The sequence below is a fragment of the Pocillopora verrucosa genome, chromosome 5 (genome assembly GCF_036669915.1).
Source record: "Pocillopora verrucosa isolate sample1 chromosome 5, ASM3666991v2, whole genome shotgun sequence".
NCBI classification, from domain to species: domain Eukaryota; kingdom Metazoa; phylum Cnidaria; class Anthozoa; order Scleractinia; family Pocilloporidae; genus Pocillopora; species Pocillopora verrucosa.
In genome coordinates, this window is record NC_089316.1 from 27,049,855 (window position 1) to 27,069,908 (window position 20,054).

Here is a 20,054-nt window from a genome sequence, read left to right on the forward strand (position 1 = left end):
AACACTGATGGCATTCCATTCACTCTCACATTTCACCCTCACAACCACGCGGTTAAATCTACTATTCTTAAAAAACTAAAAATTACTCGAAAAAGATTCAGAGACTGGCACTATCTTTTCGCAACCCCCACTTATTTCATTCAAACGTGACAAAAACATAGGCAACTTTTCGGTCAGAAGTTCATTTTAAACCAATGACAAACCCGGAACTTTCAAATGCGCCCCCGCTCACGATGCCGCAAAACTTGTCCTTTCATTCAAACGTATAGAAAATTTCGGGACCCAAGACTGAGATCCATTAGGATCACTGATCACTTTACGTGCACCTCCGCCAATGTCATTTACCGTATAACTTGCACTTATTGAGAAAAGTTATACATTGGTGAAACAGGAAGACGACTAGGTGACCGATTCCGAGAACGCCTTCGCGACCTAGAAAGAAATGACAAGGACACATCCTATCCAGTCGCTAGACACTTTAATCTCCCTAATCATTCTAAACATCATATGGCAGTTTGCGGCCTTTCCCTACATCTAGGCAGTTCGGAAAGCCGTAAAGCACTGGAACAAAATTTTATCTTCCAAATAGGCACTCTTAATCCCCATGGTATCAACGAGCGCTTTTCATTCAAATAATTTATTTTTGTTTTCTCGTCACCACATTCCCTCCAATAGCGTATAGCTCCGTTTTCTGCATATCAACCCACAATTCCTCCAATCGCTCTGACGAAGGGCTAACGCTCGAAACGTCAGCCTTTAAACTCTATACGGTAGCCAATTTATGTTATCAAGGTAGCTGATAATACCAAAATTAATTATAACTTTCCATGTTTTTTCAATCTGATCCCTGATTCACTGATATCTCATATGTTTTATTGACAGAATCGCATCATATTTTCATCTTTGTGGGTTTTACTCGAGATAAATGATTTAGTTTTACCTATACAAAATGGTTAATTATTAACGTTGATTTCCGTTAGCTGTTGTGAATCTTTTTGAAGATTCGTGTTTTTTTAAATCTGCCTTTAACCTCCTTTCGCTCTAGCTGTTACGGTCCTTTTCCTCGAGCCCTGTCACGTTTCCTCGTTTGCTAACGGGTAAAGAATGAAGCTACGAGAAACGTGACTTAAAAAAAAGAGCTAAAAACGTATGCTCTGTTTTCGGTTTATTTAACAATATCAGGTAGGGTTCCTGATAGATTGAGGAAGAAAAAGCTGAATATCAAGTCGATGGCAACAGCAAATGACATTAATTTATCACAGACTCTTTGTTGTTAGTTTATATTCACACTACAAGACAAAATAGACTTCTAGAATGGCTATTTAAAGTGCGGAGGGAAGAATGACAAATTGTTATGGTTGACCTAGCAACTGTTGAGGTTGAATTTTTGAAGACACATGAACTATGACGTTTGGCAAAATTTCAACAATGTTTTAGTATCGCTTCAGCTACAAGAGATGTTCCAGCTTCTGCCACTTAGGCCTAAAAGATGTGATCATGTTTCATTTCCCGTGCATATCACTTCTCGTCTACATGCATCACCAACGTGTTTCAGACATATATAAGAATCTTCTTTGAAAACTAAAACTGTCCTGTTTTTGACTTAGTGTTCCGTCAGCTGTTTTCTTAACTCCTTGAGAGGAATTATGCTCAGTAGCACCAGTTGTAAACTGAAGAATTGGTTTGTGTTTAGCGTGCGTATATCGAGTTATGATGCACGCGGGAAGTCTGGACAGCACGAGAAAAACGTAAGTGTGGCTGGAGGCGCAGCTGAGGTGTCGCAAAGCCTCAGTTGAAGTCAGAAAACTCATGCAGTTTTGTTTTCAGCCGTAATTCGGATCGCGTTTGGGAATAAAGTATCGTCAACTCCAAACTAATTTCGTCGCTTGAAAGAGTTACAGGCTCATTGAGTTTTAAAATGAGTATTATTTTAGCATATTTTCTTCTCATTTTGATCTTTAAAAGGTCTATCTCAATCGGGATAGAACGGAGAAACCATCTCGAAAGTTTTGAAACGTCGCGGCTGAACTCGACGGGAACTTTCAGCCGAAGTGAGGCTGAAGTAGGGGGAAGTAGGACCTGAGCGCGCACTATTTTATAATCTTTAGTTGGCGTCCAAACTGGGCTTAAAACATTCATAACTAGCCGGGAATTACTCCGAATACACCAGTAAACGAAAAACTAAAATAGAAACTTAATTCAAAGGAGTATCAAACACCACGTGGTAATCACCATCACACGGTAGTCACATGCAATGTCGTGACAAAAGAAACTTACCGTCAGTAACGGTTACTGACGCTTTAGATCGAGGAGGGTTTGTGTCAATAAGTTATTTTTTGTCGAATATTTCATAATTTTCGTCGAGCTCGTATGGCCATTTTCATCGAAGCTTGCGTCGAGAGAGCTGAACTTCCATATCAAAACGAAAGGGAACGATCACCTTATTTCAAAGGAGAACAAGTCCTTGTCAAACCAATACTTTCATGATAAAACCGAAGACCTCGCAATCATGAGCGAATTTTGAAATGGCATCAAATGGCAATGCCTAAAAACCGTGAGTAAGTTTACATGGAGCCTTTTCCATTCCTACCAACTTGGCTTTATTCAACGGAAAATTTCGACTTATACATTTCAGAGACCCTTTGACATAACGACTCCTGCATCATTTGATAGCTAGTCCTCTTTGGAGTTTCAATTTAGAACGGAGTTTAACATTTTCGACACAGCTTTATCATGTTTCATTCCTTTTCCTTGAAACTTTAAATTTCCTGTTTAGCTGGCGAAGAACTCACAATCCTACGTGTCAGCCCGCTTCAGAGCAACAAGAATAATTTAACATTGCCGATGGCTGAAGCGGTTCGAATCAACTTGTTTTTCTAAGTTAATTCCTTCACTCATCCACGGCTATAAAGGTCAGACGCTAACTCTTCACAACACAGAGTAAGTCAACACTTGCTAAACGTTGGACTCGGAGCAGTTAAAGACATTAATAAGAAGAATCATGGTAAGTCAATTAACTCTTAGAAACATAAGGTAAAAATTTTCGTGTGAAACTCGCTTCAAGGTCGTGAATGCGTGCTTGCTTAAATAACTTTTACCTTTGCTTACTTAGCCTTGAAAATTTACTGGTCATTTGTTTATTACTGAATCTGACAGATTTTATCAATCAGCTGGTTCGATCTTTTGAACTGATTTCTTCATTGTAAAGCCTTTTACTTGATTATTGTGGATGGCTCATTTTGATTTGTTAATTTGTTTTCTGTTTGTAATAATAATTGATGATACAATTCCTCCTAGGGACTCTCGCCCGCTTTTGTTGCCTGCCTCATTCTGTTTTCTTGCATGAGTCATATTCAAGCATCCGTGGTAAGCAAGTTTTTTCGATATTGAATATCTTCGTAATTATATCGCTTAGTCAGTGAATTTGAGGTCTGCCCTTTAGTTGAATGACGAATGATTGTTACAGTACAGGTAACTCTCAGCCATTAAAAATCACCGCTTGAAAGTTATCCGGCGTACTATAGCCTCATCAGTTATTAAAAATGCCCACACCTGGTGGGATTGCTTTTTACATGATACGTCATGAGCTAACTCATGACTCTTCGTTCTCTTCAACAGCTTAATTTTGCCGTGCAAAAAGGGCTTCACGGATCACAAAAGTTTAAACTCAGCATCATGGAAAGGGAAACAAGGTTTTACGAGGAAGTTGAAATCAACGAAGATGAGCAGTTTGCTCATTTCCATGTTCCTCCTCATAACGGACTCGCAGAAACTGACGAGCTTTTCGACTTCCAAATGGTAGGTGTTAACAAACGTGTAAGCTATTTTTCACATGTAGTGTTTATTCTGCTGAAGAACTTTAATGTCCGCAGAATGTTGCGGTTCGTCGCTTGAAAGGTGCCTGCTACGTGCAGCCTATGCAAGAAGACTTTCCGAAGCTAAACGCGCTGAAGACAGGTTTCAAGAAGGTAATGTGTACTGTTGTTGTCGTCTTTTATCGTTATCATTATTATTATTATTATTACTATTATTATTGTTATAAATATTGTTATTATTATAATTATTTCTCCTAATATTACGATACAAAACATACTTTTTTTTTTGGGGGGGGGGGAGGTTGATGTGGAGGGGGGGACTGATCGGCAATTTAACCTCCGCTTATTTACAAAGCCCAGGGCAATTCACACGCTACCATGTAGTATCTTTCCGGCCTACCCTAACAGATGAAAATTGTATAACCTTACCTCAAGTCGAATGGCTAAACTCCTTTGATAAAACATCTCTAACTCTTTTCAAGTTTGTCCCGACCTTAATTTGATTAAGTCAGCTCTTGTTTTCCTCAAATCCACCTGATCTGGGAAACATACTATTTTTTTTGGGGGGGGGGAGGTCAAATTTTATTTTTAAGACAGAAATGGTGCGAAGCATAAACCAGCCTTAATATTATCTTCTTACGTGATATCACGTCATCTTTTGTTATGGTCCCGTAGTGATATGTCGTCTATCCAAATTTGTAGTCTAACTGTCCTTTCCTTTCAAAATCTCTAGGCTGTAAACCAGCCACCAAATCATAAAATCTCCACCATTTCCAAGTACTGGGTAATTGGCGACAAAGTCGATGAGACTTCCCTCAGAAGGGTTGTCAGAGAATTCTGTGATCAACATCCTGTCTATCGTCTGGAGGAACATATAAGTGACTCTGTGTCAGTTGCAAGAGGTAAGTTCAGAAATCAACATAAACACAAACAGAAGCAATCATAAAGTGATCAGGATGAAACATGCGAAACATACTTTAGTGAACTTGACAGTTTAATAAATTAGAGTGAGAGTCATCTTTTTGTTCATCAAACGTCAGACTGTAAATCCCCGTTTCCCCATGTATTACTGCTATCTTCCCTGATTTCTATACCCCAGACAATATCTTTTGGTAAGCAACAGGAGGTTCGAATACAAGATAACAGGATTTCTGATCCCTTAACAGTAAACTTCAAATCTACAATGGCAACCAAATTACTATATGAACCGAGGTCAAGAAGAGATTAGGTTAATCTATTGCTTATGCTAAAAGCCTATGCCAGTTGAAAAGGACAAAAAGTCCAAAGCCGTTACTTTTTCTGACATCATATTTTTGATCGTACGTTTACACAGAGAGAAGACGACGTCAAGTGACGATCGGATTAGGGCTCGCTCGAAACTTCACCGTTTGTGATGAAAACGCTATCGATAGGGTGGTTGCGCAGTGCCCACCAAATGATTGGACTTGGAAGTGCACGATCAACTTGGGCAACTGTATTTATTTTTTCACATGTGAACTCGCGATACGTAAACGTACTGTGGACTGTACAATGATTAAGCACGAGTATGATAGTATAGTGTGTTGTAATCCTAGCTGCAAGACAGGTAATTAACCCGATCTAATTACCATTCAACAAGGGTCAACTCTTACAGACTGTGTAGTTTATTTTAGTTTGTGCATCTATGAGGATTGCTTTTAGCTGAAAGTGATGTTCTTGTAAGTAGCTCAGTGGAAAAATAAAGTGACCCTAATTTTATAAGTTTGAGTGTCAATGTCTGTGAAAGTGTTCCCAAAGTTTTCCAAGTAAGAAACATGGTTAAACCGATTTTGACGAAACTCGCGGCAGAAGCTGGCCTTGTTAATTCAATCCAAAAGCCAAATTGTTTCGTTTTTCGCCTTTTTTAGCGCCAGAGCTCGTGGCAGTGCATGTGGGAAGGATCCATGACGGGGCTAAAGTGCTTGAAAAGCCAAGTTTTTATAGCCGATGAGCACCGGCCCCCAATACCAGTGCTATGACACAAGCGTTTCTTCGCGCGCAAAGTTTTCTTGAGCAATGGGAGGCCCGCAAGGGGTCTGATACTGATAATTTCTGATAACTATACGGGAATAAAGTGAACATGTATCTGTTTAGCCAATCCGATGCCATGGTATAACGTGCAAGTTAATTGACTATCTAAATCTCTGCAGTAACACTAATTTGGTTTTTCCCAACTGGAAAGGAGAAAAAGAAGGTGATTTAAGGATATTAAACTAATAAGTGATCTTCTTCGTGCATTTTCACAGTCCTTGATGGGATTGACATGTGGCTCCCCATTAATACTCTGGATCTTCAGATACTTGCAAACACAATCAATCAAACAAATATTTTCAATTTAGATGTTATCTTTATTTCACTCTTTTTGTGCTTGAAATCGTCACTACTTGAGAACAAAAAAGGGCTTTTCTGTTTCATTCGTAAAAACATAACAAAAGGAAGCTCTATTATACATTCGACGCTTCATGACACAACGAAAACCTTTGTTTCGTTAGTCATAATATTTCAGTGTATCAATCAACTTTGGACAGCGATGTCCAAGACAATTCAACGCCGGATGCCATGTAACATGCCCCAGTCTATCCCAAGAGGGGATGCTGAATAAAAAGGGGTGTTGGATAAATGGATACCCAAAACACCAGGATACTCAAAACACTGTGGCGGCGCCCTCTGGAGAAAGAAACCATAGGAACAAAGTCGGTCTCGTGACGATCATCAACGATTATCATGTTTTTGGCTGCAGCCAGTATATCCTTAGTTTCAAAGCGTTATGATAATAATGATGACGATAAATGATGTAAAAAAAAAAAATAGCGACTCCACCAAGTTTAAAAACGTGCATGCCAGGGATAGGATTTGGGTAAGCCGGACATGAGGATTTTGAAAGAACGTGACCAAGTGAAGTTACAACTACCTCTTTTTAAGATATAAAGTGCCCGGTTTATTCAAACACCGACTATTTTGTTGATATCATAAACGTGTGCAACAGAAAATATGCAAAGTTTTCTAAATTTATGCAATGAGATTGCTGAGGGTGGGAACAGCGGCAGGATAGCAAACAAATTTGCTGAGTGAACCTTCTCTCTTTTTCGAACTTTATAGTGAACTTCGTTCAAATCAGTATTTCAGTATGGCGCAGTTTTCGAAGTTGGAGTCAATTTGGCTAAATTAAAGACTTTAAAAGATGCCTTCAAATCTTCGATCATGCTGCTGTCGTCGTCGTCGCCAACAGCTGAATGAAGGCGCTTCGATGACAGCGCGGCACTTCCACGCAAGCATTGAGTGCCTTTTTGATTCCGGATTAACTATTATTGACCTCTTTTTGGAGAGAATTGCGCCCAGCTATTCCGGAATTTTAAAGTGCGTGAAGGAATCAAATACAAATCCCAGTTTAGTAAATGTTCTTTGCAGAGCTACAAATTCAAAATCTACTCGCGTGGAACTGAAACTTGTTAAGGTCCTTGAAGAAAAGACAAGCTTGAAAAAAGCTGAAATTAGGATTGGTAAATTTATTCTTAAGTCTTAGAAATTACACAGCTTTGCTAGTGACCGTGAGTGTTGCTATTTAAGATGCCTAAACTGATTCGAAAGCTTTACCACCAAGTTTGTTGATCTAAACGGGCTGACGCAGAGTAAGTTTTTAAAGAAAAGCAACTTAAAACAGCCGTAGAAGTTCCAATTTAAAACTAAGGGAACAATAGAGACAGTGAAACTGAGCTGTAAAGTTACTCATATGTTTAACATTGAAACCATTATCTTGTAAACAATCAATGATAACACAACAAATAATCTATAATCTATGCAGTTACTTTATATAGAGTGATTGACGAAGGACTAATATACGAAACATCAGCCTCAGACTCAGTTGTTAACACTAAATTACCTGCTATACTCTCACCCACCGACGCAGCACCACAGTTTCTTTAGAAACTTACCCCTTTATTACTTTATATCGATCCTGTCTTACAAACTTATTTTTTTTCAATTATAAAGCTGTCTCAGCATCACTCATCAAATCATATTTTATAGTGTTTTTTAGGCCAGTGGGCTATTTCCTGTTTAACTAAAAGGCTAACAAAGTATTTTTTTTATAAATTAACTTATATTACAACTTTCCCTTTTACCTTGAAGCTTCTCGAGGCCTTTACCTCTAAGGAAAAGTAGACAAGGTGGTGGACACACAACTCACGGAAGGCCTACTGGCCTCCCACACTAGGAACGAATAAAACCAATACTTAGGCAGTATATCTCATCCTTGCGCTAGTTCAATTAACTTTTAAAACACACTGTGTGACTCTTTTTTCGTTTCGAAGAAACAAGTGTCAAAGTGACAATTAAGACTTCATTTTGTCCATACTATCATATAAAAAAATTATGCGGGTGGATTTTTCCGATGAAAATCGAATCCTGAACGGGTAATGATAGAACCGGAGTGTGTTGAGTAAGACTTAGAAGGAGGTGAATATGCAACGGACGGTTTCAAAATCGAACGCTCATCCAACATGTAACACACGCAGGTTATGCGTAATATTTTTCTAATAATAGCATAAACAATAACTTTCTAAGCCATTGTTTCTTAGCTCCGCCTCGAACAGTTAATGAGCTTAAGCAATATTTCCTGCGGAGGAAAGCCCGCGTAATCTTTGACCAATCGAAACTCTCCAGATTACGCTTTGCTAATAGTATTACAGATCTATTATTTTTTCGCTACTGTAAGTACATGTCGCGAGACACTCCTGTCTAGTGCCTTCATCAGGGGTGATCTAAACGCTGCAACAAGAGGTCGGTTAGGTGGAAAACGAGAGCTGCGGAGTGCGGAGCGTAGAAAATGAGGAGTGTGGAAAACGTGGAGTGTGGAAAATGGGAGTGTGGAAAATGTAGAGTGTGGAAAATATGGAGTGTGGAAAATGAGGAGTGTGGAAAATGCAGAGTGTGGAAAATGCGTAGTGTAGAAAATATATAAAAGAAAAAGACAAAAATATAAACATGCATAAAAAATTCTGTCTTACTTGGGTGGTCAATTCTTTATTAAGCTGTTGTTATCTGTAGGCAGAACGTTAACCTCGCGCTAATTTTGTTGTTTTCCTTAGCTAGTTAGCCGTGAATATTATAAACTGACAGAAAGCGCCTGGAAAATATTTTTGATCAAGTTCGAAAAGGTGCTACCGCCAACACCTAGATGGTGCAAATCCTGCGAAATGCGTTCTTCTATTACAGCTAATAATAAGCCATGGATAGATTCAATTTAATTTGCACATTCACATGTGAGTACAAGTCCGCATTAATCTCCACGTGGTCGTATAGCATTCAAAATCCCACTTCTTCAGCCTTAATCGCTTTCAAAAGGTTACTTCGAGGGCCTGCCCAGTTTTGCGTGGAGTGACGTAAAAGATAAGGACGAGATTGGTATGGGAAGCTTTGGATCGGTGATGAAAGGCAACTACGCACCTAAAGGTAAAGTTGTTGTTGTTAAGCGATTTTTTGGAGAGGGGAATTCTCTCTTAAAGAACATTACAAAGGAGGCAAAAATGCTTGAGAGCATTTCCCATCCAAACGCAATTTATCGGCGTTTGTTCAAAGCCAGTGGTAATAATGATGGATTGCGAGTGCTTCAATTTTAGTCCCTTTGGCCTCAACCATCAAATATCCAATTTGTTAGAGTTTTTAAACACCCTTGACCACATCGAGGGCGAGACTGAAGCCTTTGAGCATTTCTTGCCTGTTTTTCCGAAGGCTGCAAAGGACGTCGCGGAAGGTCTCTGTTTTCTCCATTCAAATATATCGTGCATCGTGACCTAAAACCAAGCAACGTGTTGGTCAGCAAACGGCACTACTGTAAAAAAGACATCAGTGCGGATCAACTGCCAAGTGTCTCTGCCGATTGTCCAGTAGTTTGCAAACTAACTGACTTCGGTGAGAGTAGGTCAACTTTACTCCAAACAGCCTCCATCATTCATGCGAAGACAATGAACATTGAGCGTGGTACAAAGCCCTACATGGCTCCAGAGATCATACTCGAAGGGAAATTGAATTACGCAACAATGGACGACTTAAAAGCGATAGATACCTGGGCACTGGGGATGACGTTTTTCAGTATTATCAATCCTGACGTCGAGTTACCTCATGAAATGGAACTAAATTCAAGCTCTGAAAAAGCTCCAGACCTTGCTTCCAAATTTGAAAAGCCGCTTAAAGAGATGATAGCCAACAAATCCAAACCTCAATCATCCAAAAAATATCAACAGCGACAATTAAAAGAGTGGGGCCAGCTTGACAACCTGCATCACAAATGCACAGCTTTCGACGCTTTTCTTCGCCAAAGCGCTGAAGATGTCCTAATGGAACTTAACGGTAAAGTTTAAAAAGAACCATCTGTACTTTCAGAGGGCACCAGTTTGGAAGAGAAGGCTAATAACGAAATCGTCGATCGCAACGGTGGAGGAGACACAGGTATTTGTAATAGCAGTACGCAGGGACGAAGCGCGTGATTTGCATACGGCGTTTCTTGTGTTTCAGTTATTTGATTCTTATCCTTGGCCGCGTTGCGCCCGGGGGAGGGGGGCTCCCATATAAAAATGACGGGAGTGCTCGTTGCACTTTTTAGGGTTCAAAATTTGGAAATTGATACCTTTTAGGGTGCTAAATCTAAAATGACCGCCATTAGAATAATCGTGGTACCTCTTAGGGTACAGCCTGCGTAGCAGGCACTGGAGTAGGACAATGATTACAAAAATCTTGAGGAGGGGAAGGCATTTGATGGAGAAAAAACAAAATGGTCAAAGTGTCGGTTCTTGTGTGGTTGGAAAATACATAATCCGGCATAGAATTCCTTTTTAACTTCGCAGAAGTTTAGCCTGTTTTTTTTTTGTGTGTGTGTGCGTTTCCTTGTTTTTTGAAGTGAAGACGTGTGGAGTGATTTTGTTGAGTTATTTTATCAGGCAGATATTTAGATGTGATTTCCTTTGTTCTTGCTTGCAGGCAAGAAAGGTACCAAACGTAATGCATGTGACAATCCTTCAAACGTCAAGAAACAAGCGAAGGTAGATTTGCACCATTTTGTAACAACAAAATTACAAGCTTTATATGCATGACTGGAAGGTATGACATTTATACCGAAGTAGCAAATTGTATTTTGTATTTATCACAAGGTTATTGACTTGACGACGTCACCCAGGGCCGATGACCCTCCGCAGAGTAAGATTGTCAGGTCAGTATGCCCGAAGAAGGGATTCACATTATTTTTGTTTACGCTTTGCTCCATTTTAGTTCTTGAAAAGAACCTATGGGGAACGAAGAACGATCTTCATAGCTTTGCTTTTCTTGTTGGCAGTATCCACAGAAGCAAAGTATCAGATTCATCTGCCCATGAGAGTGTCTCTAGTGATGACAGTTTACTGAAAGATCCTTTCTCACTTCAGTACGTATTACATGTCACATATTTCTCTGTTGTCATCTCGTGTGAGAAAGTACATAAAAGTACCTCTCGTGAGGAGATGGAGAAGAAACAAACGCGGACGAAGAGTCCATCCAATTTTACAGCGGAGATAAAGCTCTACCTTTGTTTTCGAACAAGCCTGAATTTATGAAGCCGAAAACGGTGGTGACCACCCTGCTGCAAAAAGATCTACCTTCAACCTCCAAAGTTTGCTCTATCCAGCCTCTCGAGGTTTATCACCATGCTACCTTCTTTGTAGATCTTGAAGCTCTTCCATCAACACAAGACATCAAGTGCGATGACGTGGGAAACTGGAGAAATAACAGCAACGACAGATTCTGTTTTAGCGTAGAATGGATGGATGACAATTCTGCTCAATTGACTGATGCGGAGTCAAGCGACCCAGATGTGGCGACATTAAAGAGGGAATACTGCATGCTGAAACACGACAACGACTTTAAAAAGAGGATCGATATCCTTTTCCGTTAGTGAAATATATATATTTTTTGGACGGTAGTCGTTAATCTTTAATATTAGTCTCTCTACCGCGAGTGATACGGTCGATCAATGTACAATACTTACCCCATCCCCACAGAGACACCTCGCCTTAATCTGTTGTCCTGATCAACCAAGCAACGTACAAAATTTGAATATTCTGCGTGGTTTGATAAATTGCTATCGAAGGGGAAGAGATGCAGTGAAATTGACCGCGAAGCGAATCATAAATGAGTTAGGAGTGGCAAAGTTTCAAGGTGAATATCTTATCTTAATATCTACACAACGCGTGACGCGTTCATGAATTAATCGTTGGCTTTTTCTCGAGACGTGAGCTTAGGCCGCCTGTGATGACTGTAAAAAATAATGTATAAAAACATTTTTTATAGAAATAACCCTAGGGGCCGTCTCTGCCGTTCATGGAAAGTGATTTAGGCATGATAACCTTTTTTTTCGTTCTCCTCTGTAACCTCTCCATCACTTGTATATCCTTAAGTTTAAGGGAGACTTTCATGTTGTCAGGAGTCAAATGTCTACATAAAAATGATACATTTCAGAAGGCAGAGTACTTTAAACCAGTGTGCATTGAAAATGTGCTGCATTGAAAATATCTGTAGTTTCACTATTTAATTTTCGTTGCAGTCCCTGGAGGACAACTGCACAGATACTGTCTTGTAAAGTACTCCTTCAAGAGTGGCCAGGAACATCCCATTGCGAAAATGCCTCATGGGAATTCCGAAAAAAAAAGACGCCATATATTCGTACCTGGAAAAGGCACAAGAGATCAGCTGAAAATTGTCGCAGGGGAAATAAAAGCTAGAGAAGCCGTCCATCACGCAATAACAGATGGCCTTGGTGGTTTGCAATCCAGCGTGGGATTGGGTCAGGTCCCGCGAAATCGACAGCAAGTAAAAGATATGGCAAGGCGTAAAGCTGTCAGCAAAGGAAGTTACGCTAAGTACATTTCAGGCGCAGGAAGAACCTCTGACCCGTGGTATATGTTACTAAATGAGAGCAAGATCCACTGAGGAAGGGACCCAAAGACTGCATTTGTTCGTGACGTCAGAGTTGGAGCTGAACCTTTTTGCGTCGTGGGAACGAACAGACAGCTGGATGATCTGAAGCGATTCTGCTGCAATCTGGTGTAGTATTGGCCTTTAACCGTGGACCCAACGTTTGATTTTGGTCCATACAATGTCATACCGATCTGATACTAGCATCTCATAGTTCTTCGCAGGGAAGACGGTAAATACCCAACAATGATTGGCCCAGTGCTTCTACACGAAAAGAAGGTACAATCCACGTATTCACTCTTTGGTGGAACCCTGAAGTCTCTTGAGCCAGAATTGAAGAGTCTTTCGGAAAAGATGACGAAAAAGGCGTCAGTGGGGGTTTTAACGAAACCTTCGAAAGAGCTACTCATCCGCTTTGCGAAATCCACTTTCGCAAATATATAGACACAAAGCTTGTGTCTATGGACATTAAAGGAGAGAATAAACTGAGCATAATGGATGTTATTTTTGGAAGAAAGATAGGCAGCGTTTTTTAGAGTGGACTGTCACATGCAGGAAGTGCAGAAGAATTTATTGGCATGTTTGAAAGTCTGAAGGAAAAGTGGACATCGCTCCACTCAAATGGAAAAGCCTTCCACTCTTAGTTTGGCTCGAAAAAAACGGAAGAATTCATCCGCAGCGTTATTAGTCCCGTTCGTCAGAGAGCTGGCCTCGGTTGCCCATCAGACAAATTCACAACCAATCGATCTGAACGCACAAACGGTGTCCTTCAGGACTGCGTAAAGCGTGAATGCGGAACTGCCAAAATTGACGAATACACCCTAGTAAAGACCCTCGAGAAATTAGTGAAGAGCCAGAAGCAAGAACTGGAGTTGGCTGTATTGGACAAAGGAGAGTACCAACTTCGTCCAGAGTTCCGCCACTTAATTGTCACAGGCGACAAATGGGCCAAGATGACAAACATCTAGAGAAAAGAAGCCCTCTCGTGCGTTCACCACACTGTTCTTGAAGAAGCTTCTCCTAACGGCGTGGCCTCTGTGAACAAAAAGTAGGTGGAAGGCGAGTCTGCTGTTTTCCAGCAGATTCTTTCTGCTGGGGTAGACTGGATTACCCCAGACGTTTTAAAGCTCATTGCGCACAAAGGAGAAGTATTGTTAAAGGAAGGAAAAGTAACAGAATTACCGGCAGCCTCAGCATATGACACCCTCATCATTCCCTCAAAATCAAAGCCCACGAAGCCGCATATCATCGTCATGTACCCTAACGGGAAAGTAGAGTGTCAGGACTGCCGAGGGTACTCCGCGTCCTATTTATGTGCTCATGCTGTCGCTGCGTCATCAAGAAGAGGAATCCTTGAGGCATATTTGAAGTGGCTGGTGGCTAAGCAGCAGACTTTGCCAACACTTATTGCCATCCTAGTCCTCTACAAATCATGAGAAAAAACCCTGTTTTTGACGACCGTGTACATATCGACCTCACCACCTACCACTCCCTTGACGAAGGCCAGAGGGAAATGCTGAAAGCCTTTGGATTGATTGTGAATATCGTTTAATTCGCAATAATTCTACAAGCATTGATTTCTTTTACTTACCTTTTCGTTACGGTTCTTTATGTCTACAGAAAACACTGTAGGATTGTACGATTTAGCAATGAAAATGCAATGATGCATGGCTAGGACAGATTATTAATATCGTTAATGCACAATAATTTTTTCATGACTTATTTGTTACTGTTCTTTTTATAAGCTACAAAATATTTATATAACAGTTCTTTCTAACTACAAAAAACACTGTAGGATTGTACGATTTAGCAATGAAAATGCAATGATGCATGGCTTGGACAGATTATTAATATCGTTAATGCACAATAATTTTTTGATTACTTATTTGTTACTATTCTTTTTATAAGCTACAAAATATTTATGTAACAGTTCTTTCTAGCTACAAAAAACACTAGGATTGTACGATTTAGCAATGTAAATGCAATGAAACACGGATTGGACGGATTGTTAATTCACAATAACTTTTTTATTACCCATTTGTTACTGTTCTTTTTATAAGCTACAAGCTACAAAAAACACTCTAGGATTGTACGATTTAGCAATGAAAATGCAATGATGTATGCCTTGGACGGATTATTACTATCGTTAATGCACAATAATGTTACACGCGCTGATTTTTTTGATGACCTATTCTGCACTGTACTTTTTACATAGCTACGAAATATGTATGATTAAGTTTTGAAATGCAATGATCCATCGCTTTTTCAAAGAACATGGACTGCTTGTTGTTATTGACAGTAATGTTTCACTCGTTTAATTCTTTTGTTTACCTTTTTGCTGACGTTCTTTATAGCTTGAAAAAAAATGTTCGATATCGCAGTGAAACATTTTCTAAACTCCATATTTTCCACACTCCTCGTTTTCCACACGCCACATTTTCCTCGTTTTCCACACTCCTCATTTCCCGCACTCCTCATTTCCAACACTCCTCATTTTCCACACTCCGCATTTTCTACACTCCGCACTCCGCACAGTCCGCGTTTTCCACCTAACCTCAAGAGGTCATTTTATACGATCATTAATTAGCTGCCCTTCTTTCTGACGAGATATAAATAGGCGTCAGTAAGTAAGCCGCCATCATCACGACTTAAAGGAGCGTGGGCAGAGTTGATATGCCAGGCTTCCAAACAAAGACGCTGGTGGTAACGCCGATTAGTGGTGATGATTTTAGACTTATCCCACCCAATTGTATGGTTAGTTAGGCAAGTGTGCTCCGATAAAGCTGAATTTTCTTTTTTGCAAAAGAAGACCGCTTTTTGATGCTCTTTCAAACGTGCGCCAAACTGACGTTTGGTCTGTCCGATGTACTCGTAATCACAGTCATTGCACGGAATAAGATAAATGGCGTCGGTTTGTTGTTCTTTCGTGACAGGACCCTCATATATTTGGCGCAAATATGCCTCAAAGAAAAGGTTTTTGAGCAACATTAACGTTGTGGCTATTCAAAATTCTCTTGATGGGTTCCGTAACACCCTGAATGTAGGGAATAACACAAATCCAGTCGCTGTTTCCCTCTCATCAGGAGTGCTACTGGTTTTAACTGGTTTTCGGCAGTTACGGAGAAAATTTTTGGTATTGCCATTCGCCTTTAGGACATTAGAAACATATTTCCTCTCCTCTTCATTAAAATTTTCTCCGTGTCGAAACTTTGGGTCTATGAATTGTAACTTCTCGGTTACATTTATTAAATCTTTAAACCAGATTAGCATCAAACCATGTCTGATTGTCCACCTGGTTGCCATGTGAACTTTAATATACTGATCCACTTAATTAGTTTTAAAGCCATTTGATTTCATCAAAGAATCGTTGGCAAAATAGACTCTGTTCAGGATTATAATAGTTCTTTTCAGTCATACTTCCTTATGCATCTCAATATCATCACAGTGATTTGATACAGAAGACTATGCTTTAGTTTTACCAATGCAAAATGGTTGATTATCAACGTTGATTCTCGTGAACTGTTTTGAATCTTTTTGAAAATTCCGACTTGTTTTCGAAATCTGTCTTCAACCTCCTTTCGTTCTAACTGTCACGTTCATTTTACGCGAGCCCTGTCACGTTTCCTCGCTTGCTGACGGGGAAAGATTGGAATTGCAAGGAATGTGGCTTAAATAAAAAAGAAATAAAAAGGTTATGCTTTTTTTGTTGTTTATGTATAATTATCAGGAAGGGTTTCTGATAGATTGAGGAAGAAAAATTAAGTCGCATATCAATTCGGTGGTGACAGCAAATGGACAACGCGTGAAGCGTTCACGAGTTCATCGTTGGCTTTTTCTCGGGACTTGAGCTTAGGCCGCCTGTGATTGCAATGGATGATCTTGCAATTGTTGAGGTTGAATTTTTGAAGACACATAAACCATGACGTTGGGCAAAATTTAAAAAATGTTTTAGTGTCGCTTCAGCTACAAGAGATGTTAAAGCCTCTGCCACTGGAGGCTGAAAGATGTGATCAATTTTCATTTCCTGTGCATATCATTTATCGTCTACATGCATCACCAAACGTGTTTCAGACATACATAAGAATCTTCTTTGAAAAGTGCAACTGTCCTGTTTTGGACTTCGCTTTCCGTTGAAAGAACTATGCTCAGTAGCACCAGTTGTAAACTAAAGAATGGATTTATGCCTAGCGTGCGTATATCGATTTATGGACGCACGCGGGAAGTTTGGAGAGCGCTAGATAAGCGAGATGAGCTTCTTAATATTCACCGTTTAATACTTACTCTTGGTTCTTGATATTTACCGTTTTAATGAAGAATTACCAACGTCGCGAAGTCTTAGTTGAAGTCAGAAAACTCATGCAGTTTTATTTTCAGCCGTAACTTGGATCGCGTCTGGGAATAAAGTATCGTCAACTCCAAAACTAGTTTCGTCGCTTGAAAGAGTATTTCAAGTATTATTTTAGCATATTTTCTTTTCATTTTGATCTTTAAAAGGTCTATCTCAATCGGGATAGAACGGAAAAACCATCTCGAAAGTTTTGATACGTCGCGGCTGAACTCGACGGGAACTTTCAGCCGAAGTTAGGCTGAAGTAGTAAGAAGTAGGACTTGAGCGCACTATGTTATAATCTTTAGTTGGTGTCCAAACCATTTTTAGGAAATGTTTTAATCCCAGTGGGATTAAAACATTTCATAACTAGCTGGGAACTACTCCGAATACACCAGTAAACGAAAAACTAAAATTGAAACTTAATTCAGAGGAATAGGTAGTCACATGCAATGTCGTGACAAGAGAAAGCTACTGACGCGTTAGATCGAGGAAGGTTTGTGTCAATAATCGCCCCGTACAATAAGCTTTTTTTTGTCGAGTTATTCGTAATTTTCGTCGAGTTCGTATGGCCATGGTTTAGAGGAAGGTTTCATCGAGGCTTACGTCGAGAGAACTGAAATTCCATATCAAAACGAAAGGAAGCAATCACCTTATTCCAAAGGAGGACAAGTCATTGTCAAACCAACACTGACATAAAACCGAAGACCTGGCAATCATGAGCAAATTTTGAAATGACATCAAATGGCATTACTTAAAAAATAGGTACCCAATGGGTACTTGTGTCTGCTGTAGTGGAATGGAATCTGCTGTAGGCGCCTATTTTTTTGAATACTGTTAAACTGGCTAGAAACATCTCCCGAAAGGCAGTGCTATGGAATGCTCAAGGCATCACAAAGATGGGGAACTGAAGTGGTGAATGTCCAATGCTCCAGTTGGAGGTAAGGGATCATCAATATCAATCATCAATATCATGATGGTGATTACATCTTCATCACTGTTTAAATAACTTTTATTGTGTTATGGTACTGCAAAGAATCTAACATTAAAGTGAACGTTTCTTTTATTTTGTAGCAGAATATTTAAATCAAAGAATTGAAATACAACAGCCAATAGTTTTTAACAAAATTGAATAGTATCAGAAGTCTTTGTAACACAAGACAACTGTAATGCAAAGCAGTAGCAGTTTTGCAAAGCAAGAAAAAGTCTCTGGTTGTAATAATTCCTAAGAAATCATTATGTTTTTCATTTAATGGTAATATGCAATCAATTTGGAACAAAACATAGGTAAAACAAAGTTAGTATATTTACATTGTTGTGTTCAAGTAACCAATAGGTGAATATACTTTTAAAAGTATTTTGAAGTGTTTGTCTTTTAATTGAAATGAAATGTATCAGAAATGTAATGCAACAGAAATATTATCCCAAAAAAAGCAGCACGTGTACTTGTAAATAATGTTTATCAGTCAGAGAAACAATCATTTCACTTAAAACCAGTGTCTACAAAATGTTTGTTGCAAACTGTAACAAAACAGGTATTATTAACGTTTGGTATTCAGTAGTAATTTCCACTGATGTGTGACAGGAAATTGTTCATTTTATTCAGATTTGCACTGACTCCACTATTTTTGTTTGTTGTTGAATGTTATGCTGGTTATAGTTGGTAACTCTAGAAGAAAGGTAGTTATGGTTTCTTCAGTGATCGGAAGAGTGCTCTTTCCTTGTGACGCTAGCATATCATGCAGGATGTCGTTGAACAGGGTCACTGTGATCTTCGATTCTTTAATTTGTACCAGTAGTTGTCCATAACATTGTTGAATGGTGGACTTCATATTCTGCTTGAGCCCACAAGTTGAACAGGTTAGTATGGGCGACATCTCTATTACCAGCTTTTTGTTACAGTTGCAGCAGGCTTGATATGCCGTGACACTTCGCACTCCAAGTATTTCTGCTGCTGCTGTTGTATTGGTAAAGTTCTGAGGTAGCTCAGCAGGATTAATGAGATCCACAGAATTGTTCCCAAAGTGTCACCTTAATGGCTCCATGTGGGTCCACAAGATAGGCAAACAACTTTTTTTTTTCACCATACTCTGTCTTCACTTTTTTTGTTGATGACATCTGAATAAGTTTGGCTTTGATGGTGATACTTTGATTTGTGTTTGCAGCTGAAATTGATTGGATATTGTTGGCACTTGGCAACTCAATTCTTGAAAAAGGTATTTCTTTTGTAGGCTCTAACAGTACATTGTTATTCATCAGTACTGTGGTTGCTTCTCCTGCTCTTTCAATTCTAAAATTTCGAAGTTTTATTGGAGATTTCTTTTTGCTCATTTGATCAAAGTGTTCCTGTTTACTTCCGGAGACGCAGACTCCTCTTACTAAGCCATCGGTGGTTTGTATGGACATGTCAAAGTAAGATGTCTTGCTACTTTTTTTAGTTGGAGACACATTGTGTAAGAAACCAACAATCTCTTCTTTTTGTTCTTCCATTGACTGCAAGTGAAAAAGAACCTTTTGAGTTTGTTTCATAGCAATATAATGTATTTCAAAATTTCTAATAACATAGGGAGCACTGCATCAAAAGACGACGACGACTACGACTACTACTACAAATTATTTAACTATAACAACAAAATGCCAAAAAAAAAACTTACCTAGGTGAATTATAATTTTTTATTTGTTTACTTATTCATTATAAATCAATCAACAACAGCAGGAATAACACTAAATGAAGGTTGAGGAGTGCAGTATACTGCAAACTGTTTATTAGATGATACTAATACTGAAAATCAAAGTGAACAAGAAATAGAAAAGAGCAGTGGTTCCAATAAGCAAGATGGAAATGACAGTAATGATAATGATGATCAGTGGACTGAAGATGAAGCAGAAACACCTGCTGGTGTTACTGACACCATGTTGATCAACACACATTATTTTGAAGACAGTCTGCCTCA

At 39.3% G+C, this 20,054-nt stretch overlaps 1 protein-coding gene across 4 annotated transcripts; it reads left to right on the forward strand.

Moving 5' to 3' along the window:
• Positions 1–1,540: 1,540 nt before the first annotated feature.
• On the forward strand, positions 1,541–5,956 carry LOC136281204 (uncharacterized). 4 transcript variants are annotated; one of them, XM_066167480.1, is made up of 7 exons: positions 1,541–1,748; positions 2,777–3,004; positions 3,298–3,366; positions 3,619–3,798; positions 3,873–3,968; positions 4,549–4,717; positions 5,149–5,956. In XM_066167480.1, exons 2-7 carry the CDS (start codon positions 3,002–3,004, stop codon positions 5,406–5,408), a joined length of 777 nt encoding a protein of 258 aa, XP_066023577.1. In that variant the 5' UTR covers positions 1,541–1,748; positions 2,777–3,001; the 3' UTR covers positions 5,409–5,956. The 4 variants fall into 4 exon arrangements, with proteins under 4 accessions (XP_066023577.1, XP_066023578.1, XP_066023575.1 ...); XM_066167481.1 differs by lacking the exon at positions 1,541–1,748 and adding an exon at positions 1,805–2,554 and having other exon boundaries at positions 2,913–3,004; XM_066167478.1 differs by lacking the exon at positions 1,541–1,748 and adding an exon at positions 1,806–2,558.
• Positions 5,957–20,054: the final 14,098 nt, after the last annotated feature.